Below are 25,254 nucleotides of genomic sequence, written 5' to 3' on the forward strand. Positions count from 1 at the left end.
AAAAAGAGAGGCTAGAAACTTGTTCAGAGTGTAAATGAGCATCTCTGTCCTACTGGTTCCCTCCTACTCATTACATTAAATCTAAGCTTCTTTGCTGGAAACCCCTTCCATCATTGAGCTTTCCAAAGGACTGAAATTATATTTACTGTACTGTGGGATTAAAACCCACTGCACACTGAGCAAGACATGTTCAGTGTGCAGTAATGCAGCTTCAGGAGGTTCATCACACTGCTTTATTCATAAGGCTGGGTGGGGTAAGGGATAGAACCACATGAATTTAACATCTTGCTGTGCCTGAAATGTTCATTAAGTGCTCTTATCTGCAGTCACCTGCCCACCCCATAAAACCACTCTCTACTAATTTAAAGAGACTGTAATCTGCTCACATTTAAATTATGATGAACAGGAACATTTCCACTGGAAAAATCATCACACAACTTAATTTGTGCTGCCAATTAAGAGGTCTTTAGAAAAGGAAAAAAAAAAAAAAAAAAAGCCTGATCATCTTACATGTAGTAATTTGTCCTAATTGGTGCATAATGGGTCGGATATAATTTGTGGATTACCCCCACAAGGCAAATAGATTATTTAACATTTTAAAACTACCAAAAATTGGCCTCCTTACTTGACAGTATAATTTTCACTTCCAACTACACACCTTGAGACACTCTGAATTTCCTAAGCATGAACTATGTATATAACAGCAGGAAGTACAAAGCTCTCTCCTGCAGGACAACAGGTTTGGGAAGTGATACATTATCAAGCTAGATTTTCTTATGAAATTCACAGGGGGCTCAAAGGTCCTTCCAGAAGGATTTGGCATTTTGGTGTCTTGTTTTTTGTTTTAACATTGTGGAGAATCCGCTACTCCAAGCAGCACAGCACACTCTTAGAAGCATTATGATAAAACCCTGTCTCCACCGTCTATGTCCCCTCTCCCCCAAAAAACTCTGACCCCGGCTCAATCGACGGGCTTGAGTTAGTTTGTTTTCCTGTTTTTAATATCGCCCTTCACTGCAGAAGCTTTAAAAATACTCTCTTTCACAAACATCCACAACAGATTTTTCTTAAATGCAAATTTTCAGGAGGCCTTTCACAAATTAAGTGGTCAAAGACAGTATAGCTTGGACCGCTGGCAGCCACGGAAGCTGGGTCGCCGAGCGCAGACGGCGGGCGCTTCACGTCCCCAACACAGGGGCCCCACCTGGACCCTGCACCCAGGTGGAGAAAAAGAGGTAAACAACACTCGAAGGTATGCATGCAGGAAGCAGTGAGTCAGAAGCTCTTGCAAAAGCAAAAAAAAAAAACAAAACAAAACAAAACCCATCCCCCGCACAAAGCATCTCTCGGGCTCCCACGCAGCGGCGTGCCTGCTTCCTTCCCTTTCTAAAAGATTTATTTTTAGTTCGTTTGAAAAGAGATTTTTTTTGCCTACCTCTGAACATAAAATGCATGTTCAGTATTAGAAAATAGGGAAAAGCCTTTTAAAAAGTTTTTTTAAAAAGAAAAGGACACTAAAGTCACGTTCACAAGCCTATTGAAACATTCAGAGAACTTACTCTCAAGTGTTTTTAATGAGTTTTAAAACCTAGTCAGGACTGTAATGAGTAATTAGGACATACTGTGCATGTGGTTTGGGATCTTGGGTTTGTTTTTTTTTGGTCTGTTCTTAAATATGGCCCCATGGCGTTGCCGTTTCCCCAAATAGTAACAAATTCCTTGAAAACATTTATAAAAGTTCTAAAACAAACTATTATCCGGGTTGGACTGGTCTGACTCTCGATTATGTTTCTAGAAAAAGTACAGTTTTCTTAAACTTCCTTATCTTTGTGCCAATTCCCTGTGGAAATGGGAGGTACGCACCAAAAAAAGGCCCCTGGGCTCCAAAGAGCACTAGAAATGTGGACGATGCGTCAGGCAGCCTCCCCGTTTGCATCCCCCTCGAACCGCAACCTCACCTGAGGCCCGCAGCCACAGTGGCCCGGCCTACGACCCCCGGGCACCCACCCGGAGTTGGTGGGGGGGCGGGTAGGAAGCAGAGGCTCAGCATCTCCAGTAGCGATGGTACAAACGTGACACACGAAGCACACAGGCAAGGTGCGCCCACTCCGGCATTCGCCGGACCCAGCGCGCCTGATCCACAGCGTTACTGCCAAGGGCCACGTTTCCAGCCCCGAGCAGGGAAGACGACCCGGGCGCAAGGGAAGTCAGGCCGGGGGTGCGTTCGGACTGCGGCAGGCGGCCGGACCCTCACCTGGGAGCGAGTCGCCAACTCCATTCTTCCTAACAGGGCTCCAGCCTCCTCCCAGCACGCGGCCACAGTAGCCTAGCTCGCCACCGCCTGCGCGCACCGAGAACGCCCCGCGGCCGCGCAACCCGTGCGCTCCGCCCGGAGCTCCGGCGGGCCGGGGGAGGGGCGCACTTAGCGCCCGGGACGGGGGGGAGCGTGCCGCGCCGCCGCCTCGGCGCCGCCTCGTTGGTCCCCAAGGCTGGGACCACTGACCCAACTTTGCTACCAAAGAATTTCAGTTCGCCCGCTGCGCGAGAGGGGAGCTGCATCTGGACGCGGCCGGAGGCGGCTACCAGGGTAGGGGCGCTGGGCTCCCCCCTGCAGCGGAGGGAGGGAGTGGAGCGGTCCTGCCGGGTTTCGCGCGGGAGAAATGATAGGGGGCTGTCCCGGCGCAGCCTACAGCTGGCCCGCCTGGCTGCGCTGCTGCCGGTTCCTTGGAGCGTTTATTCCAGATTGTGCTCTGCAGCGCGAGCTTTTGCGGCAATTGGTGTCCCCGATCCGAGAAAGGATTTTAGGACCACTTCAGGGCTTGCTTTGTTTTGTTGTTGTAAAGGGGCGGGGTTCTGACGCCTCCCAAAACTTGGCAATGGAGTTCACTTTGCAAAACAGGGAACCAAGGTTTCTCTACCAAGGACCAGGGTGGGGGCCTGCAAAGCTCCTGGAACATTTGAGAGCCTTTAGCTATCCCCTTGTACACGCAGGTCTCACCCCACTCAACAGAGTTCCTAGCGGGCAGGAGTCCTGGTTAATTTAACAAATCCTGACTCAGCACCCACATGTTTCAAGCACCGTGTTAGGCCTGGAAACACAATGGTGAACAAAAACAGGCCCCTGCTCTCATGGAGCTTACAGTCTCAGGAGACAGCCACCTGATGTTAATCAGGTACTGATGCAAATAAATGTAAATGTGGAACTTTGAGAGATGCAATGAAGGAAAAAGGTAGGTGGTACTAATAGAGGGATTTAATTTGGGGAAGGCCCAGGAAGATTTCTTGGAGCTCTGCTGTGAACCATGAAGAATTAAGTGAGTTAAGATTGTGGAAGGCTTAAAGTCAGTATTGGGGAGCTAGTAAGTGGAACTGTCCCAATATCATAGCAGGTTTGCTGGGCAGTGTTGATACCTATTGAGAATGTGGTCAGGAGTTCATAATGAAAACAGTCACTCTGCATGAAACCTTCTGTGTTCCCTCTTGACTGCTTGGGATCTGACATTCATCTTTTGTTTGATGAAGGAGTGAATGAAGCCAGCCAAACATTTATTCAAGTTTGAGGAGGAAACATCTGGGAACTGCCTGCCTGCCTTCCTCCATTGGTTCAGCAAACATTTGTTATTTGCTCTCCCTGTTCTAGACTCTCTGGTTTAGTAAGACCAATAAAACATTGTCTGACTTAAGAAAAGGTTTTGTTTTCATTTAATTGGATAATATAAAGTATTGCTTATAGACACTTTCACTTTTATTATCTTTAGAGTTTTCCTTCACTACTGTCTCTCCTTGAATCCTCCCTAGTTCTTACAGATTCTAGTCCTCACTTTTTAAATAAAGAAATGGAATCTTAAAAGACACATTAAGAAAAAACCCCAGACACCCTTCTAGTAAATGACAGCAGAAGACTGCCAAATGGGAAAACCTTCCTTATGCTTTCAGGCCCAAGAGTCTTTTCATTTTTCTTTACTTCTTCCTTTTGGCTGCCTGGAAGCTCAAAGTTAAATGAGAGCTCTTTCTTTTGGTATAACTACTTCCCCATGTACCAGTGATCTTATTCGTATTTATTTCTTTTTATTGTAGGTTGCATGAAATTCCTTTTGGAAAGGGAGTTTAAATTAGAAAAGGTCTGATTTTGCAAAGCACTTGAAGCACCCTAGGTATTACATGGAAACCTGTAAGCTGCTGAACTTTCCTACTTTAGAAGTTTGATTTAACCAGCTCTAAGTCTTCAAATGGCAACCTGGAAACTTTCTTCCTTTGCCTGCAAAGCCTATGCATTGGAATGATATTTTGTATTACATTCCGCAGTACTATGTTTCATTGTCAGATTTTGGTTCCATTATGTTATAGAAGTCTTTGGGGAAATCCCTAAGAAAACAGGGGATTTTTAACATCGCCCTGTGATATCACTTCCTACTCACAGGTATTGATGGGGTTAGAAACAAGTGGGCATTGGGGTTCAGCACAGCAATGCAAAAATTTGTGTCCCTTTCCAGAAGCAACAGTATACATGTTGCTGTAGAGGGGAAAAAAAAAAATGTAACATTTGCAAAACTCCTTCTAGACATCTCCATCTAGAAATCTATGCTTGCTTGCTTGCTTTCCAATGACTCTATAAGAGAATAAAAAATAAATAAAATAAAACAACTTGTTCCATGGTACCTTGAACAAGGTAAGAAATTCGTGATGAGATGCAATCATTGAACTGCTTGTAAATGAGATGAGAGTTTTGATTGGCTGTCAGCCCTGGCCCACACTTGTTGCTTTATATAAAGTGTTAAAACATCTCTCCTCTACTCTGAAGTAACAGCCTGTCCTCTCCACAGAGCTTAGCTGTGGGCAAATACCTCTGTCCATACATTATAACGGAGGATCATGCCAGTTTGGTGTTCTGGACCACTCACAAAGATTCCAACTTTGGGTAAGAGCTGGAAGCAATGCGGATAAATATCTGAATACTGCTTAGCATTACATTTGATCACAAATAAATAAAGGGACAGTTAAACAAGATAACCCCCCTGGTTGTTCTCAATTTCTTGAAACATCCATCTCATTATGATTAGGTAAGATATAGCCTATAAGAGAGAGGCATCCCTAAATTTGAGACAAAAATCAGAGATAAAATTTATAAGCCCTTGCAGAATAAAAGACCTAAAATTGCTTCTCTTATTTAACAATGACTGCGTGCCTTTGTGGAAAGTTTTCTTTTATTACAACCCTGGTATTCCATATTCCAGAATTGGCATGCCAAGATAATACTGTCACAATCTCACAATTTAAGGATATTCTGGTAAAACCCACCTGAATAACTTTAGAGAAAAGGATCTGGACAATCGATAATTGGATGCCTTCATATACAGAATGCAGAAATGTACACTTATGATTAAATTTTAATGCCCTTGTACATACGGACAACACATAGTCTAGACTTCAGTGTGGCAAGATTTGTCCCAGTGGTTACTTGCTTTTTGTAATCTGACAATACGCATACTCTAATGTATGTACTATACGTTAGTGTAGTATACTAACTATTCCTATTACGAGTTATTAGTGGTAGCAATAATAGCAGCTAATTTCCTGAGCTCTCTCAGTGCTGTAAGCCCTATGCTGAGTTACCTGTGTATGCACTCATTTACTCCTCCAGCTGTGACAGTTCCCCATCTGCTCCCCAGTAACAGTGTTGTGAGAGTCAGTGAAGCAATATTTTCAAAGCATTTGGAATTTCGATTAGAGATGCAGTGTAAACTCCAAATATGATTAATGCAATCCATATTTTATAGATTTTTACAAAATGTATAGTGTGTTATTTACAATTTAATCTGTGAACATAAAAAATGATTTTAACTAGGCACTGACATGGATGAAAATGAAAACAGATTAAATCAATAACCCTTACCTTCCTAAGAACTTATATATTATAAATGAAAATGGTAATGATCCATTTCTAATTAGTGATACCAACAGATGTACTGTGGTACCTAGCTTTTAGAGACCTAAGTTTATGTAAAATGAATTATATATCAGTGCTTTTTAAAAGTAATTTATAAAATAATAGAGTTCAGAATATATTTGTCTATAAAATAAATTATTGCTTAAATGACAAAAAAGTGATAGAACATTTCATTAGTTCCATAGAAAAATGCAGAATTTTTTAAAACAGTGTTTAATTTCTATTTTCTCAAAGCTGAAATAATGAACTATTCTAGTATTTCAGAAAAGAATTTCAAAAAAACAATTACAGTTTAAAGGACTCTTTATTGCTTCAGCTATGGTCAATAATTTCAGTTGTTTGCTAACCTTGATTCAGTATTTGGCAAACTCTATCAGAATACCTGGGAAAAGTTAAGATCAGAAATGTAGAATTTTGCTAACTACTTTGCTATACAAATATTTTATAGAAAAGTACTATTTTTTAAGAAAAAGAAACTTTTCAGGTTTTATGGAATTTCCAAAGTTGTTACCAACTAACCATTTTTGGGAGATCATCAATTATTTATATGCCTGAGATATGGAAAAATCACATTTGTGATAGCAGAAAATCTATGAGTTATGGATTCTTTTAATCTTTCGTGCTTCCAGATGATTCTAATGAGCAGGTAGGTTTGGGAACTGTTGCTGGAGTCTAGCTCGGGATTTGCAAAGTGTGGTCCTCAGACTGGCAGCAATATCACCTGGGCTCTGCTGAGAAATTCAGATTCTTGGGCTCCACACCAGACCTTCTGAATCAGAAACTTTGGGGGTGGAGCCCAGCAATCTGAGCTTTAATCATCACCCAGGTGATTATGATCCTCAGTCTGGTTTAAGAATCATTGATTTTAATTTTCCCCGTTTGTAAAATGGGTATACCACACACCTGCCCAACCCCCAAACCAATTGTAAAGTAGTAATAATAGTAGTAATCCCTCCACTTATTGAGCGTTAACCATGTTCCAGGAACTGTTTACACAGGTGATGTAAATACTATTCTCATTTTTCAGATGAGAAAACGGAGGCTTTGAGAATGTAAAAAACCTGCCCAATCTGACCCAGCAGAACCAAACTAGATCGCTGGTCTGCGAAACTACAAAGCTATACTCTTTCCTTTTTGCCTTTCTTCTTGAGGGTGTGGGGGAAATGAGAACTAGATGCTTCATGTACTACCATCCCAACCTACATTTATTACATTTACTTCTGCCCATGTGTTTCTGAATGTGATATTTCTCCATTTATGGGTCACTTTTCACAGGTGTTCCTGAGTTCTTTATAAGGGCCCTTCCCCTACACACATCTGTCCCTCTTTTCCAAAATCAATGTGTGGTCTGGACTTTAGTGTGGCTAAATTTGTCCCAGATGGTCACCTACTTCTGGTAATCTGATCAGAATCTGGTAATCTTTAACAGCTTTCAGCTCTGACCTATTTATCATGTCTGGATTCTTTTATAGCTTTTGAGTCCAAAAGAGCCCCTGACCTTGCAAATTATAACCCAGCACTAGAAAATTTCTGACAGTACAAAATGCAAGGCCTAATCCTATTTAATGAAACTGATAACCATAAATTACAAGTTGGGCCCAGGAAACAGAGAACAGCTGGACTTGGGCATTTCTGACCATTACTTCATATCTGTATGTGAAATAAGAGTAAGAAGCCATATACGCCGAAAGCATGTGAAATATGCTTGTTACAGAATGTCATGATGCAATCACAACCATGCTACACTGCCCTTATAAACAGGAGGTGGATGGTTACAAGCAGAAATTGACCTTGTAAATAAAAATTTAGTTTCTGATCGGCCTGGTTCCTGCTTGGCGGGTACTGCAGACTGGGGGAATCGGGGAAGCCCTCTCCTTAGGCTGATGGCAAGAAAAATTGGACCTCTGGGTCTCACAGCCTTGGACCTTTCCAGACAGATGCCCATGGTGCCTTCAGTGCCATTGTTTCCACAGACTGAGAAACTGTCACAGTTCCTGGGGCCCATCCCCCACCCTCAAGGGAAGGAGCTTCTGGTCAGCTGAGTCCCGGACCAATGAGTTAGCTGCTGTAGACTGTGAGAGTCTGGGAAACCCTCCCCACCAGGGAAAAGGGGGGCACAACACAATTCTAATCCAACCGTTGGCTGGTGAAATTACACCTCTAGATCGCACAGCCTTGGACCTTTCCAGACAGGCACTCATGGTGTCATTGCTTATACCCTCCTCAGAAGCAGACTTTACAGAGGGCTAAAAATAATGTGACTTTGTAGGGCCATGGGGAATAGGTTGCCGAATACCACCATCTGCTGGGCAGGCCGAGAAAGTGCAGACTTGGGAAGCTACTTTCCTGACCCTCTCCCCAAGGCCCTTTGGAACTGGTCTGTGCCCCTGCATGGGTCCTTTGCCCTGTTTAGGCTGGGAAATACTGATGAACCAAGTGCCAAAGAAGAGCTTTGACATGAATCAAATCAACAACAAAATCTAAGGCAAGAGAGGGAAACCAACCTTCAGAATACTCCCACCAAGAAAACCAGATGCCCAGATACCAACAAAACATTACAAGCCATACTAAGAAACAAGAAGATATGGCCCAGTCAAAGGAACTAATTAAAAAGTCAGAGGAGTTACAGAATTTGGAACAACTCATCAAAATGTTCAATCCCATAAATCAATTCAAGGAGATGAAGGAAAATATGGCTAAAGATATAAAGGATATTAAGAAAACACTGGGTGAGCATAAAGAAGAATTTGAAAGCAGTCAAAGAAAAATAACAGAACTTATGTGACTGAAAGGCACAATAGATGAGATTTTAAATATACTAGAGTCATACAACACCAGATTTGAACAGGCAGAAGAAAGAATCAGCAACCTAGAAGACAGGTCATCTGAAATTGAACAGACAAAAGAATGGACAGAGAAAAAAATGGAAAAATATGAGCAGGGTATCAGAGAATTGAATTACAACACAAAGCACACAAACATACATGTCATGGTGTCCCAGAGTAAAAGAGTAGGGAAAAGGGACAGAAAGAATATTTGAGGAAATAATAGCCCAAAATTTCCCAACTCTTATGAAGGACATAAGGACATGAGTCCAAGAAGTGCCACATACTCCAAACAGAATAAACCCTAATAAGCCCATTCCATGACACATACTAATCAGAATGTCAACTGCCAAAGATAAAGAGAATCCTGAAAGCAGCAAGAAAAAGAAAAAGCAGCAAGAAAAAGGGAACTGGATAAGGTTGAGTGCAGATTTCTGATCAGAAACCATGGAGGCAAGAAGGCAGTGGTATGATATAGTTAAGGTACTAAAAGAGAAAAACTGCCACCCAAGAATTATTTACCCAGCAAAACTGACCTCCAAAAATAAGAGAGAGTTTAAAATATTCATAGATAACTGGAAGCTGAAAGAGTCTGTTAATAAGAGTTCTTCCCTACAAGATATATGAAAGGACTTCTGAAGGCTGAAAAGAAAAGACAGGAGAGAGAAGCTTGGAGGAGAGTTTAAATGAAATGATAAAAGAGAGACAAAAATAAGATATCACATATAAAAATCATAGGATAAAATGGTTGAAGTAAGTACTGCCTTTACAGTAACAACATTGAATGTTAATGGATTAAACTCTCCAATCAAAAGATACAGATGACAGAATGGATAAAAAAATATGATACATCTATAAGCTGTTGTGCCAGTTTGAATGTATTGTGTCACCCAAACGCCATTATCTTTGATGTAATCTTGTGTGGGCAGACGTTATCAGTTTTGATTAGATTTCTTTGAGTGTTTCTTTGGAGATGCACCCCACCCAGCTGTGGGTGATGACTCTGTTGGAAATTTCAATGGAGGTGTGGCCCTACCCATTTAGGGTGGACCTTGATCAGTGGAGCCATATAAATGAGCTGACAGGCAGAGGGAACTCAGTGCAGCTGTGAGTGATGTTTTGAAGAGGAGCTACAGCCAAGAGGGACACTTTGAAGAAAGCACAGGGGCTGCAGATGAGAGACATTCTGAAGATGGTCGTTGGAAACAGACTATTGCTCTGGAGCAGCTAAGAGAGGACAAATACCCCAAGTGCAACCAAGAGTGACATTTTTGAGGAACTGCAGCCTAGAGAGGAACGTCCTGGGAGGAAGCCATTTTGAAACCAGAACTTTGGAGGAGACGCCAACCAAGTGCCTTCCCAGCTAACAGAGGTTTTCCGGACACCATTGACCATCCTCCAGTGAAGGTACCCAATTGTTGATGTGTTACCTTGGACACTTTATGGCCTTAAGACTGTGACTGTGTAATCAAATAAACCCCCTTTTATAAAAGCCAATCCATCTCTGGTGTTTTGCATTCTGGCAGCATTAGAAAACTAGAACAGTTGTCTACAAGAGACTCACCTTATACTCAAGGATATAAATAGGTTGAAAGTTAAAGCCTGGAAAAAGATATTCCCTTCAAACAGTTACCAAAAAAAGAGCTGGGGTAGCTATATGAATATCTGACAAAATAGACTTTAAATGCAAAAAATGTTAAAAGAGACAAGAAAGGACATTATATATTAATAAAAGGGGCAATCCACCAAGAAGAAATAACAATCATAAATATTTATGCATCTAACCTTGGTTCTCCAAAATACATGAGGCAAACACGGGTAAAACTGAAAGGAGAAATAGATGACTCTACATTAATAGAGGATTCAATAACCATTTTCATCCATAGACAGATAGACATAGGATCAATAAGGAAACAGAGAATTTAAATAAAATAATAAATGAACTAGACCTAACAGACATTTACAGAACATTACACCTGAAAACAACAGGATATACATTCTTTTCAAGTACCCATGGATAATTCTTTAGGATAGAACACATGTTTGGCCACAAAACAACTCTCAAAAAATTTGAAAAGATTTAAACTATACAAAGCACTTACTCTGGTAATAATGGAATGAAGCTGAAAATAAGTAACAGGCAGAGAACAGGAAAATTCACAAATATATGAAGGTTAAACAACATGCTCTTAAACAATCAGTGGGTCAAAGAAGAAATTCAAGAGAGATTAGTAAATATCTCAAGATGAATGAAAATGAGAACACAATGTATCAAAACTAAGGGATGCAGCGAAGACAGTCCTGTGAGAGAAACTAGCCATACACACCTATATTAAAAAGGAAGAAAGAGCCAAAATCAAAGAACTAACTGCACACCTGGAGGAACTAGAAAAAGAACAGCAAATTAATCCCAAAGCAGGCAGAAGGAAAGAAAGAACAAAAATTAGAGCAGAAATAAAAGAAATTGAGAACAAAAACAAACAAACAAACAAACAAAAAAACAATAGAGAGAATCAACAAAGCCAAAAGTTGGTTCTTTGAGAAAACCAATAAAAGTGACAAACCCTTAGCTATACTGACAAGGAAAAAAACAGAGAAAATGCAAATAAATAAAATCATAAATGAGAGGCGGGACAGTACTACTGACCCCACAAAAAATAAAAAAAGATCATAAGAGGATACAATGAACATCTTTATGCCAACAAATTAGACAACTTGGATGAAGTGGACAATTTCCTAGAAACAACCTACACTGTCTATAGAAGAAATAGAATCTCAACAAGCTGATCGCAAATAGGGACTGAATTAGTCATCGAACACCTCCCTACAAAGAAAAGCCCAGGACCAGATGGTTTCACAGGTGAATTCTACCAATCATTCCAGGAAGAATTAATGCCAATCCTGCTCAAACTCCTCCAAAAAATTGAAGAGAAGGGAACACTACCTAACTTTTTCTATGAAGCTAATATCACCCTAACACCAAAGCCAGATAAAGATACTGCAACAAAAGAAATTTTCAGACCAACCTGTCTAATGAATATAGATGCAAAAATCCTCAATAAAAACAATTCAAAAGATAGGAGTGGAAGGAAACTTTCTCAACATGATAAAGGACATGTAAGAAAAACCCACAGCTAACATCATAATCAATGGTGAAAGACTGAAAGCTTTCCCTTTAAGATCAGGAACAAGACAAGGATGCCCACTGTCACCACTCTTATTCAACATCATGCTAGAAGTTCTAGTTAGAGCAATTAGGCAAGGAACTGATATAAGGACATCCAAATAAGAAAGAAAGAAGTAAAACTTTCATTATTTTCAGATGACATGATCCTATATTTAGAAAGTCCCCCAAAAATCTATATAAAGCTACTAGAGCTAATAAATGGGTTCAGCGATGTGGCAGGATAAAAGATCAACACACAAAAATCAGTACTGTTTCTATACACTAGTAATGAGCAATTTCAGGAAGATATCAAGGAAAAAAGTCATTTTCAATAGCAACTAAAAGAATCAAACATCTAGGAATAAATTTAACCAAGGATATAAAGGACCTATTCAGAAAACTACAACACATTGCTAAAAGAAACCAAAGAAGACCTAAATAAATAGAAAGATATTCTGTATTCATGATTATAAGACTGAATATAGTTAAGATATTAATTCTACCCAAATTGATTTACAGATTCAATGCAATCCCAATCAAAATTCCAATGATCTTATTTGAAGAAATAGAAAAGCCAATCATCAAATTTACTTGGAAGGGTAAGGGGTCCTGAATAACCAAAACATCTCAAAAAAAAAAGAATGGAGTTGGAGGATTCACACTGCCTGAATGTAAAGCAAGACTCCCAAGTCCACTCAACTGAGACAGAATAGTCTCTTCAACAAATGGTTTTGGGAGAAATGGATATCCATATGCAAATAAATGAAAGAGGACCCCTATATACACCATATACAAAAATTAACTTAAAATGGATCAAAGACCTAAGTATAAGGGCTGGAGAATATAACACTCCTAGAAGAAAATGTTGGGGAGCATCTTCGGGATCTTGTGTTACACAATGGTTTCTTAGACTTTACACCCAAAACACAAGCAATGAAAGAAAGAGATATAGGACCTCATCAAAATTTAAAACTTTTATGTAAAGGACTTTGTCATAAAAGTGAAAAGACAAACTTCTCTGTGGGAGAAAATATTTGGAAACCACATATCTGAAAATGGTTTAATAACCCAAATGTATAAAGAAATCCTTCAACTCAACAATAAAAAGACAAAAAAAAAAAAAAAATTTAAAAATGGGCAGAAAACTTGAATAGACATTTCTCCAAAGGGAAAATACAAGTGGCTATAAAGCACATGAAAAGATGCTCAACATCACTAGCTATTAGGGAAATGCAAATCCAAACCACAGTGAGATATCATTTCACATCCACAGTATTGGCTACTATGAAAAAAAACAGAAAACTGAGTGTTGGAGAGAATGTGGAGAAATAGGAACACTTATTTACTGTTAGTGGGAATGTAAAATGGTGCAGCCATTGTAGAAGACAGTTTGGTGGTTCCTCAGGAAGCTAAGTATAGAACTCCCATATGGTCTGGCAATCCTGCTACCAGGTATACATTCAAAAGAACTGAAAGCAGGGATGCAAACAGACATTTGCACACTGTTGTTCATAGCAGCATTATTTGCAATTTCCAAAAGATGGAAACAACTGAAGTGTCCATCAACCCATGACTGGATAAACAAATGTGGTATATACATGCAATGGAATATTATTCAGCAGTAGGAAAGAATGAAGTCCTGAAGCATGTGACAACATGGATTAACCTTGAGGACATTATGTTGAGTGAAATAAGCCAGACACAAAAGTACAAATATTGTATAATCTTGCAGATATGAACTAATTATAGTAAGTAAACTCAGAGTTAAAATCTAGAATATAGGTTACCAGGAGATAGAATGAGGCTGGAGAATGGGGAGTGTATGCTTAACGTATGCAGAATTTTTAACTAGTTTGAATGTTTGGAAATGGATAGACGTGATGGTAGCATATTATGGTAAGTGTAATTAATAGCAGTGAATTATGTGTGTGATTGTGGTTTAAAGGGAAGTTTAGAATTGTGTGTCACTAGAAGAAAAGCTAGAGTTGAAAACATAGGACTATATAACACAGTGAACCCTGTGGTGGACAATGACTGTAATTACAAATATACAAATGTTCTTTCATTAACCAGAAATAACAAATGTACTTCACTATTACAAGGAGTTAATAATCAAGTGGTATATGGGAAAAATGCACCTAAGGCAAACTATAGTTAACAATGATATTTTAATATTCTTTCATTAACAGTAAAACACCTATGCTAAGACTCAATAATGGGGGGTGGGGATAAGGAGTATGGGATGTTTTTGTTTGTTTGTTTGTTGGAGTAATGACAATGTTCTAAAATTGATTGCAGTGATAAATGCACAACTATGTGATGATACTGTGAACCATTATTTGTATACTTTGGATGGATTCTATGGTGTATGAATATATTTCAATAAAACTGCTTAAAAAAGGAAAAAATTTAATGATGCTGTATTTTGTGGGGCCTTTTTTTTTTTTTAAGAAAAGCAACATTATACCAGCTCCCCTACCTCTTTGTCATAGTTGACTCATTCTCCATCTCGCCTCTCCACTTTCCCAAACTGTCAAGCTCTTTCTATTTCAGAGCTTGCAGTTCCCCATAAGGCTCAGGAAATGATTAGAGGATTTCTAAGGTAAGGAGGCAAGGTACTGCTAATCCTTAGATTCGGGGTATGTGATCCAGACAGGACCTATTATACCCGAAACATCCTCCCCCAAAGTAAGAAAAAAGCAAAAACAAACAGGAAACCAATAAAATAATAATAAATAATAATAAATGGAGATCTACTTTTTCAGAGGTACTGGTCTATTAGTGTTTGGGATACTCATAACCTAAAAACCATATTCTGAGAAAAATTAAGTCAGTGTCTACATTATTCCCAAAAGGGGAATTGAGCCACAAGATTAAAAACTAAAAGAGAAACCAGTGCACACAAACCATTTATAAATTTATCTTTGCCTTCCATCCAATCTCTCTCTAAAAAAATAGCTTAAATATATCTAAACTGGTTAGGCAAAAAGTCACAGGCTAAAAGCAACAGTTTCCAAAGTTAATTAACTTTTGGGCAAAACTGTAACTGCTTGACAGTGTTTTAGGTTTCTTGAAATCTCATGAAATCTTTTGACTAAAACCCTGGAGATGAACAAATACATTTGTGCTCACATCTTTTGCTTTAGTATCTTGATTTCTTCCAGCGACATGGCTGTTGTACAGCCTTGTTGTCTCATATTTCAGCTGGCATTTGATAATGGTTGTGGAGAGACAGCCACTAGAGAGACAGAGATAGAGAGAGAGAGAGAAATAGAGACAGAGACAGAGACAGAGATAGAGATAGAGATAGAGGGCATGTGTTCCTATGGTAAATCGTTGATCTCTGATCTTAAGTCAATTGTTTCTTCTTTTGTCCTCTCTGGGGGCAGAAATAAAGGTTGAAATACACTCTGAAAGTATACTTTTTTTAAATTGAAATACTGAGATAATTGTAGATTCACATGCAGTTGTAAAAATTAATACAGAGAGATTCTGTGTACACTTTGCCCAGCTCCCCGCAAAGGTAACATTTTGTGAAACTATAGTACAATATCCTATCCAGGATACTGACATTGATACAACCAACCAATCTTACTCAGATTTTCCAAGTTTTACTTGTACTCTTCTCTGTGTGTATTTATTTCTATTCAATTTTATCACGTCTGTAGGTTCATGTATCCACCACCACAGTAAAAATATGGAACAGTTCCAGCAGCACAAGAATCCTTCCTTGTGGTGGTTAGTTCTTGACTAGGCTATTGTGCTCAGTTATTCAAACACTAGTCTAAGTATTACTGTGAAGGTTTTTTATAGAACTGTTTAACATCCACAATCAGTTGATGTTAAGTAAAGGTTAGCCTTGATAATATCGGTGGGCCACATCCAATCAGTTGAAGGTCCTTAAGAGCAAAACTGAGTTTTCTCTGAGGAAGAAGAAATTCTGCCTCAAGACTGCAGCATAAGCTCCTGCCCAGGAGTTTGCAGCCTGCCAACCTGCCCTATGGATGCCAGACTTGCCAGCCCCAACAACTGCATGAGCCAATTCCTTGAACTAAATCTAACATCCATCCATCCATCCATCCACCCATCCACCCATCCATCCATCCATCCATCTACCCACCCATTCAGCCAGCCAGCCAGCCACCCACCCACCCATCCATCCATCTACCCACCCATTCAGCCAGCCAGCCAGCCACCCACCCACCCATCCATCCATCCATCCATCCATCCATCCATCCATCCATCTATCCACCTATCATCTATCTATCTTGTCCTATGGCTGGCTCAGGCACACTATTCAGAATGTGAGACAGGGGACAGCAGATGATGTTATGATAAAGGAGTAAAAGTCTAGCACTTTTCACTGTGTTTAATAAGCAAACCCTTTTTGTTATTTTCATTCTGTAGGCAGCTGCACACTGGCATTTTTTTACTGGATGTGTGCCTGTGACACTCCAGAGATAAAAAGGCCTCCAATACATTCTGCCAGCTCACATCACTGTGAAACAGCATTGGGAATGCATCTTATTCCAAGGACCAAGGGAAGAGAGCAAAAGAAGTGTGAATCGCTTTATATGCTCAAGACCTCAATAGGAACAGCAGGAGAAAGTGCTAGGATTTTCAGAGTTCCCATAACAAGCAAGTGGGACACTCTTCCCTGGTGAGGGAATGCCTCCCCATTTGGAGTTAGCAAGAAGCCAGGAAGAAACCATGTCCACACAGATTGTGAAGTCCAGGGATACTTTGAATAGTGGTTCCTGAATGTTAATATGCCTAAGAATCACCTGAGATGCTTGTTTAAAATGCAGATTTCTGCTCGACCGTTTAAGGTTCTGATTCAGCACATCTGGCATGTGGGTGACAACTGTCCCCATTTGCATGGGACCGTCCTGGGTTTAGAACTGAAAGTCCTGTTACTTAGGAAACAACTCAGTTCTGGGTCACCTTATATGCTGTGCAGTCCAGGAATCCATTCATTTAACAAGCACCATAGTAAGTTCTGATGCAAATGGTTCTCACACTACATTTTGAGAAACACTAACCTGAAGAGTTGATGTTAACTTTTAATTCTTGCCAGGTAGAAGGAAAAGATGCTATTAAAGTATACCTATGAAAACACCTTGGTGGATGATAAGTACTGTCACTTTTGAGCCTAAGTCGTGGATAGAAGTTCACAAATTAAATATTTAAGTATCCTAAACCCATCAGATTTTTAACCTCAACTGCCCCCCTTCTTGCTGCTTTCAATCCCTCGTATTCATGATAACGTTGACCCCGAATCACTGCCTTCCTCATCGCTCTTAACCCTAACGTTATTCTTGGTGAATCAATATCCACGTGTTCTGTTTCTTGACATGCTCACATCCTGCTTCAGTCAGAATCCAGTCAGGCAGTAAGAACTATGCCAGTTATTTGAAAAAAAAAGAATTTAATATGAAGAATCATTAGCTAAGCATAAAATTGTTGACTAGGTAACTAAAGGATAAAAAGAGAACACTAAAGTATCACAGAGACAGCACTGGCAGGACGCAACCACCCTACCTGTGGCTGGAGGTGGGTGCCAGGAGGAGGTTAGGATTATCAAAAATCAGATGCTAACAGGAGGGGCCCTGCAGTGCTAAAACACAGACCTCGAAGAGCAGCACTGCTCGGCTGATGCTAGCCATCTCTGAGATGGGCACAATAAAGCTTTTTCTGTTAAGTGCTGGAAAAATTCAAACCAGATTCACGGCTATGAGGAGGAATTTCACTGGGTGAAGAGACATCACTTAGGTAATGTTAACAAAAACAGGCAGAACCAGCACTAAAGCGGCTGAACACTGACAGGCTTCCATCACTTAAAATCGATGACCATAAATCTCAAGTGGGTTCTCAACATTGCTCAACAATTTGACTATTTCTCTGGGGTATCTGCTTTCCTACCTACCAAATTACTATTCCACACTTCAAAACTTCTTTCTCCTCAAATTTCATTCACTCCATCCTCCCCTATCAATTCCAGCTGGTGACCTTTCCTTGCATTTCACGGCAAAAATATAAACAATCATATGGCAGCTCCCTCATTTTCCTGGTGCCAGATGTACCAACTCACCTGTATCTGAATCTGTGCTCTTTGTCTTCCCTGCGATAGAGGGTGTGATGTGACCCAGCATCTATCAATAATCAGTCCCTCTTCCTGGTTTGGTTTCTTAAGACAGCTTTTCTTCCCAATCGCCACATTCCTGCAATTGTCCCCTCTAACTCTAGCAATCAGTTTCTCCTTCTCTATTGGATTATTTCCTATGGCCATTGAACATTCAGTCTCCTGATTTACAAAAAGAAAGAAAAAAGGAAACAGGGAAAAAAAAAATCTCCCTTGACTCTACAATTTCCTTCCAGCTTCTCATCATCTCTGTCCTCCACCTGTCAACACAACATTCTGAAACAGCTGTCAACCGACTGTATTTTCCTCTCCACTTGGAGATTTATAAAATTTCACTTTCCAATTATTTGTTGCTAGTACATAGAAGTACAAATGGTTTTTGTACATTGTCCTGGTATCCTGAGATCTTGCTCAACTCATTTGTTAATTATAGGAATTTCTTTTAAGATTTCACAGGCTTTCGCACATGTACAATCATAGCATCTGTAAATAAGCACAAATTTATTCTTTCTTATCAATCTTTATGACATATTTGACAAATAATAACCAAAAGGAAGCTAGTGTGGCAATATTAATAATAGACAAAAAGCACTATCAGAGATTAAGAGACTACATAACAATAAATGAATGGAACAGTTCACCAGGAATTTCTAATAATGTGCTTTTGTGTATCTAGCAAAATGATCTGAAATGTACATAAAGAAAAAATTTAAAGAATTACAAGGAGAAACTGACAAATCTACAATGCTAGTATGGGCGATCTTAAACATATCTATCTCTGAAATTTTTTGATGAAGCTGACTAAACGTTAGGAAGGATATAGAATGCATATATTCACATATATTTATAGTCTAAAATATTTTTTAAATTGACTATGTCTAGGCCATAAGGAAGTATCAGTTACTTGCAGAGAATCAATATCACATCATGTTGTCTAATTTCAATGCAACAAAATTAGAAATCAACAATAAAAAGATAAAGTACGGAAATCAAAAGAGACATTTAGAAATAAATTTACTTGTGGGATCAAAGGATAATAAAATACAAAATATGAAATAGTAACTGAAAAACATTGAAATCACTGCCAATCAAAACTTGGGAAATACAGCGTAAGAGGAACTTTTAGGGAAATGCATAGCATTAAAATGCATTTATTAGAATACAAGACATTAAAAATAAATAAGCTAAGCATTCAGCTAAAGGCTCAAGAAAAGAGACAGAATAAATCTAAAGAAAATAGAAGGAAGAAAATAATGATAAAACAACAATTAATAAAGAAAAAATAAAAGCAATATAGAAAACCCTAGCCAATTCTCTGAAAAGACAACTTAAGCAAGCCTCTGGCAAGACTGATGAAGACAAAACATTAGAAAAGGCACCAATAACAAACCCCTGGGTACAAAAAGGGTAAAGCAGGGAAACGGATTTTCTTGAGCCCTGGGAAGCTGAAGGCAGAGATACTGATTTAGAATATTCCTGGCTGACTGCTCTTTTTCCTCAAGTGACAATAAGGCCACCTGATTCTCAGCTTAGTTTAAGAACTAGGAAAGTGTAATGTTTTTAAATATTTATTTAAATGGAAGCAGAAGGTTTGGGTACGTTCTTCCTAAAGAGTAATGGGAAAAGGTCAGAGTACAGCACAGAATTAGGCTTCTCAGTGGCCACAAACCCCTCAAGGGTTGTCAGTGTCACTGGTTGCTGCACATACCTCTTGGGAGATTTTGAGGATTTGGGGGAGCTGCACTGAGATACACTGCATCTGCTAGTGTCCTGTGTCCTTGGGTTGTGTCCTTGGGAACATAAATTGGTAACTTTGTGTGCATGTGCCTTCACCTGTCTGTGGTTCACTAAACGCTGCATTTGGTGTCACCACTGGGATTGGCTCCATTCCCATGTCCCAGCCCACCTCAATTAGATTTTGAAGGGGCATCTGCAAACTGAAGAAGAAAACACTGTGCACCCCTTGGTAGAAACAGTATAGCCTTTAGGTCACTGCGGGAGTTGTGTTACTGGAATTCAGCCCTAACTCCAGCTGGCCCTGCCCCATGGTTCATTAAAGACGTCTCAACTGAGGGCGGGGCCCCCCAGATAAGAGCTCTGGTTTCTCAGAACCACAGCCAAGTGGTCTGGGTAACCAGGAATCCCCAAAGTGTGGAAAGGGCTAAGGTTTGGGTCATGACCAGGTGTCTGGAGTGAACACCAATATCTGACACCTGTGGCAATAATATTAGGAACGGTGGAGAGACAAAGGGCTCCTCACGCTCCCATCAGATTTCTGATTGGAGACTTCCAGGCAGAAATTGGGTAACTGCTGAAGCTTTTGATGTACAAGAGGAGTGAGGGTAGACCTGAAAAATGCCTTAATTGACTTAATCTACCTGCATGAGTGAATTAAAAAGGAGGGGAGTAGACTGCAAAAAAAGTTAAAGTTTTAGTGATTACAGTATTTTTTTTTTAAGAAATTTAATCACACACGCAATATACAAATCCATTCTCATGAAATGTTCAAACTTTATAGATAGAGTGCAACCTTGAAATTCTTTACTTTGGGCACTTCATACACACACACACACACACACACACACACACACACACACAAAGGTGATTTGATGTTTTAGTTTCCCAATTCCTATGACAAATAACACATAATGGGTTGGCTTAACAACGGAAATTTATTGGCTCAGTTTCAGCTAAAAGGCTTGCTTCCTCCTGGGATCTGTAGTGTTCTGGCTGGCAGCAGTCTTTGGGTTCCTAGGCTTTTCTGCCACATGGCAGTGTCCTCTCCTTTTTCTTCTGGGTTCTGTTGGCTTCTGGCTCCTCGCTGTAGCTTTCTCTTTGGAAGGCCTCCAGTAATAGGATTAATACCCATCCTGACTCAGCTGGCCTCACCATAGTTTAAAATAACATCTTCACAAGGTCCTTTTTATAATGAGTTCACCCCGATAGGAACATGGGTTAAGATTGAGAACATGCTTTTTCTGAGGAACAAAACAATCTGCCAAACTTGTGTAAATGGTGTGTGTCTGCCTGTTCTTTTTTATGTGCTTTTATGTATATGTGACTTTTACGTAGGGTTTCTATTTTAATGTTTGGTGTCAATTTTTTTGTTCTTTTCTGATTAGAACCTCTAGCTAAGAAGGAAGAGTAGAGTGCTTGGAATTCCATGACTTGGTGAAGCTGACTGAGGCTTTAAAAAGTATTCAGAGGACAGGGGCTCAGAGCCCCAACCTATCATGGGCACTTGGTACTGTGTCTTCTCTGCCTAATGGATAAGCCGGCCCTGCATAGACGGATAGCATTATGGGACATAAATAAACAATTTGTTTATAAATTACCAGCCCCAACCCTCCCCAAATCTTAAGCAAGAAACCTATTACCTGGTATGCGGGTTTGAATCTGTTATGTACCCCATAAAAGACCATGTTCTTTTAAACCAATCTCATGAGGGCAGACCTGTTGTGAGTCGAACCTTTTGATTAGATTATTTCAATGGAGATGTAATCCCGCCCATTCAAGGTGGATCTTAATTAGCTTACTGGAGTCCTTAAGAGAGCTCAGGGAGAGAGAGAGAGCTCAGAGCCACACAGACCCAGATGCTTGGACATGCAGACAGAGAGACATTTTGGAGACAGCTGTTGAAACCAGAACCAGGAGAGAAGCTAAGAGATGAAATCCAGAGTTTGCCCTGGAGAAGATAAGAGAGGACCCCCCAGTTGGTTAGAGAAAAATGCCCTGGGAGAAACAAACCAGGACCCACAGGAGCTGAGAGAGAGAATCTAAGACAGAAGCCCAGAGACATTTTGGAGAAAGCAATGGAAACAAGAAGCTAACACTGGGAGAGGCCCAGCAGACTCCGGCCATGTGCCTTCCCATGTGACAAAGGAACCCAGATGCCATCGGCCTTTCTTCAGAGAAGGTATCTACCTCTATTTTCATGGTCTTAGAACTGTAAACTTGTAAACTAATAAAACCACATTGTAAAAGCCAATCCATTTCTAATATATTGCATTTCTGGCAGTTTTAGCAAACCAAAAGACCTGGTAACACAGTGAGGACCCCCACTTGCGAATCTTACTGAGTCTATCCCCTACAGAAGATGAATGACTGTGTGGGGTCTGAACACAAGCCACTCTAAGTTATTACTAACAGGTAATGGCATTAGCTATAATTGGGGTCTAAACCATACCCAGGATCCTATAAAACTTGGTGTGTTGGCTCAGGGGGCAGGGCAGGTTGGTTTCTGGGCTCAATGTCTCCCTGAAATTGATGTCTAGTATTCATGATTTTAATTAAATCTGGAGGCAAAGTGTTCTGATTCACAGGTACAGGAGCTAGCTGGCTTGTGCTTTAATTCCAGCTTTGATGCTTCCTGGCTGTGTTGCCTTTGGTAAGTTTCTTAAACTCTCTGTGCCTCAATTTTATGATCTGTAAAGTGGGCATAATGATGGTACTTATTTCATACAATAGTTGTGAAGATTACGGGGGTTAACATATGTAGAACAGAACTGGCATAGAAAAATCCCTCAGTATTGTCATCATCATTTTTGTCATTAAATTTTATTTGGGCTCACCATAAATACTGATGGACATTTTATTACTCTTCTCACAGAGTTTGCAATCTAGTCTTGGGTCTGCTGTGCACTGATAGAAACTGAGACCTCTTTGAAATTGGAATTTTTGTTTCCTATCTCAAAGCTCTTGGTAGCTTGCACTATACAAGGACAAAAGTTTCATCAATTAGGACCTCAAATCTAAAGTTCTTCCATCCAAAGTACCCATTCTACCCAGCAACAATATAAAATATGGCCCTCCAAAATTGCAAGTTATTATAATGTCCAGCCTATCTTCAAAGTGAAGAGTTGTTAGAAAATTGAAATTGGTTATCAAATGGCTCTGCTGATGAAACCATTATAACTATATGAAGTCTAAGGAAGAAATTATAATAAATTATTGATTGATATAAAAGAAGATTGGAATAGTGGGATAGAAATACTGCATTGAAGGATGAGAACTTAATATCATACAGAAGTAAACTCTCCATAATTTAATATATAAATTGAAAGTAACCATAGTCAAAAAGTCAAAAAAAAAAAAAAAATTCTGTGCAATCTGACAAACTTCAAATTCTAAATTTATATGGGAGAAGAGTTTTCAAGAATAGCCAAGATAAAACCTGTAAAAGAGGAACAAAGAGGAGACATGCCCTACCAGATATCAAAACATACTATGAAGATAGAATAATTATTGTGGTTTTCATACAGGAAAATAATAAAATAGAAAGTTGAGGAAGAGATCCATATACATATGGGACTTCAGTGTATTAATAGGGAAAAGAAAGACCATCAATAAATATTGTTGGGGTGAGCCATTTGGGGAAACTTTTGCATTAAATGGATACATTTACATCAAAAATTTTAAAAATCTGTATAATAAATCACCGTAAGTAAAATTAAAAGATAAGAAAATTTTCAGTTGAAGATTGACCTTTTTTATCTTTTATCCTCCTCAAGCTTCCACTAAAGTGATTGTGACATTATAAACAAACATGTAAACTCACAGGGCAATGAGAATGGATAAGTGATTTCCATTCATTTTTGGAAGAAGAACAGCAGAAGGATGACTGGAAACTGATTTAGCAGAAGGAAAAAAATTGCAGCCAAAATCCAGAGGGGGATATTGAAAAGAAGGGACCTAAATTCCCTGAACAATCTGCAGAGGCTTAGAACTTGGAGGCACCAAGTATGGAAGCAGGCAGGGAGGCATGGCTCCAGTGGGATTCATTCAAAGTCTCCTTGAACAGCAGGGCAGGAGTCTGGAATCCAATCTGCAAGCAGGAAATTAGTAGCTGCTGCTTCTGAGAAACAGGCCACCAAGTAGAAAACCCCCCACATACTGATACCTGCGGGTCGGTCCCCAAGTGAAATGTTCAGTATTTTGTCCTGTGCCCTAAAGTGAAGCCGTCTGGTTAACAAGTCAGGCTCTTTCCCCGAGAGCTCCGAATCAGCATTGTGTGGGTTCTTCTTGAATATAAGCAGACATTTTAGGAAATGTTCCAATGCGAAAGATTAAAATAAGCCAATGGAGAAAATAAGCACCCCAGAAAGGAGATGATTCATAGACTAGAAGAAACATTTTTATAAAATCTCTTTTTGTATTTTCAGAGAGATATTAGAAGATCTTATACTCATGTACAAAAGTGGAATATCATGAAAAGGAGCAATAATCAAACAAGGAGGAGGTCTTAGAAGTTAAAAATATGATAGTCAAAATTTTAAATACAAAGAAAGATTTTGAGGATAAGGTCCAGGAAACCTCCCAAAAAGTAAAACAGAAAGAAAAAGAGCTGGAAAGGATCAGAGAAAAAATAGCTAAGGGATGTACAGAACTAATATAAGCAGTCCAAAATCTGACCCCCAGAGAGTCCAAAATCTCAATCTCTCTCTGGGAGAAGAGAGAAAGTAGGGTGGAAACAAAAATCAAATAAATAACAAAATGGGCCAGAAATGAAGGACATTAGTGCCCAGACTGAAGGGACTCGCTGAGGAGCCAGCATACAAATGTTGATACATCTTCCTCACCCTGAAACCCCAAATCATCATTGACATTTCAAAATACCCGACATAAAAAGAAGATCCTGAAAATTTAGAAAAAGAGAACACATCCCAAGTATCAGAATAACATCAGGACTCTCAGCAGCTAGTCCGAGTCTAGAAAAAAAGTGGGGCAACACTGCCAAAATGGTTTCTAACAACAAGTTCACATCCAGCCAAAACTGGCGATTCAATGTGAGTGTAAAAGCCATTATCTTATACATGCAAAATTTCCTTCTCCGAAATTAGACGATGAACTCCAGCAAAATGAGGAAATAAAACTAGAGGAGGATCCAGGAGGGACAGTGCCCACAGAAGTACTGAACAATAGCTATCAAGCAGACGGAGGGAACAGCAACTCAGCCTGGAGCAGGGCAGAGGGCTCTAAAAGGAAGATCACTTAGGAATAAAGGGGGATTTTGAACACAAATGGATAAGACGGAGCATTTGGGGGAAAAGAGGATAGCATATAACACAAGGAAATACAAGGAAAGAAATGAGGCAATTTGCAGTTCCAACAAAAACACGAAGCCGAACTACACAGGAACTGTAATTATGGTATAAGTCTTGGCTCTGCAGTATAC

The 25,254-nt window shown here is 39.6% G+C and overlaps 1 protein-coding gene across 2 annotated transcripts in view; it reads right to left on the reverse strand.

The window, feature by feature from the left end:
* Positions 1-2,382, reverse strand: part of CDCA7L (cell division cycle associated 7 like) — a 54,232-nt gene extending 51,850 nt beyond the window's left edge. Inside the window, exon 1 of one of the 2 annotated variants that reach the window (XM_037836875.1) lies at positions 2,255-2,382. In XM_037836875.1, coding sequence (XP_037692803.1) covers positions 2,255-2,278 — 24 coding nt within the window. In that variant the 5' untranslated portion in view covers positions 2,279-2,382. The remainder of the gene's footprint in view (positions 1-2,254) is intronic. The other variant, XM_037836874.1, reaches the window with a different exon arrangement.
* Between the last annotated feature and the right edge of the window lie 22,872 nt (positions 2,383-25,254).

This window comes from Choloepus didactylus, chromosome 5 (assembly GCF_015220235.1).
Source record: "Choloepus didactylus isolate mChoDid1 chromosome 5, mChoDid1.pri, whole genome shotgun sequence".
Classification (NCBI taxonomy): Eukaryota; Metazoa; Chordata; class Mammalia; order Pilosa; family Megalonychidae; genus Choloepus; species Choloepus didactylus.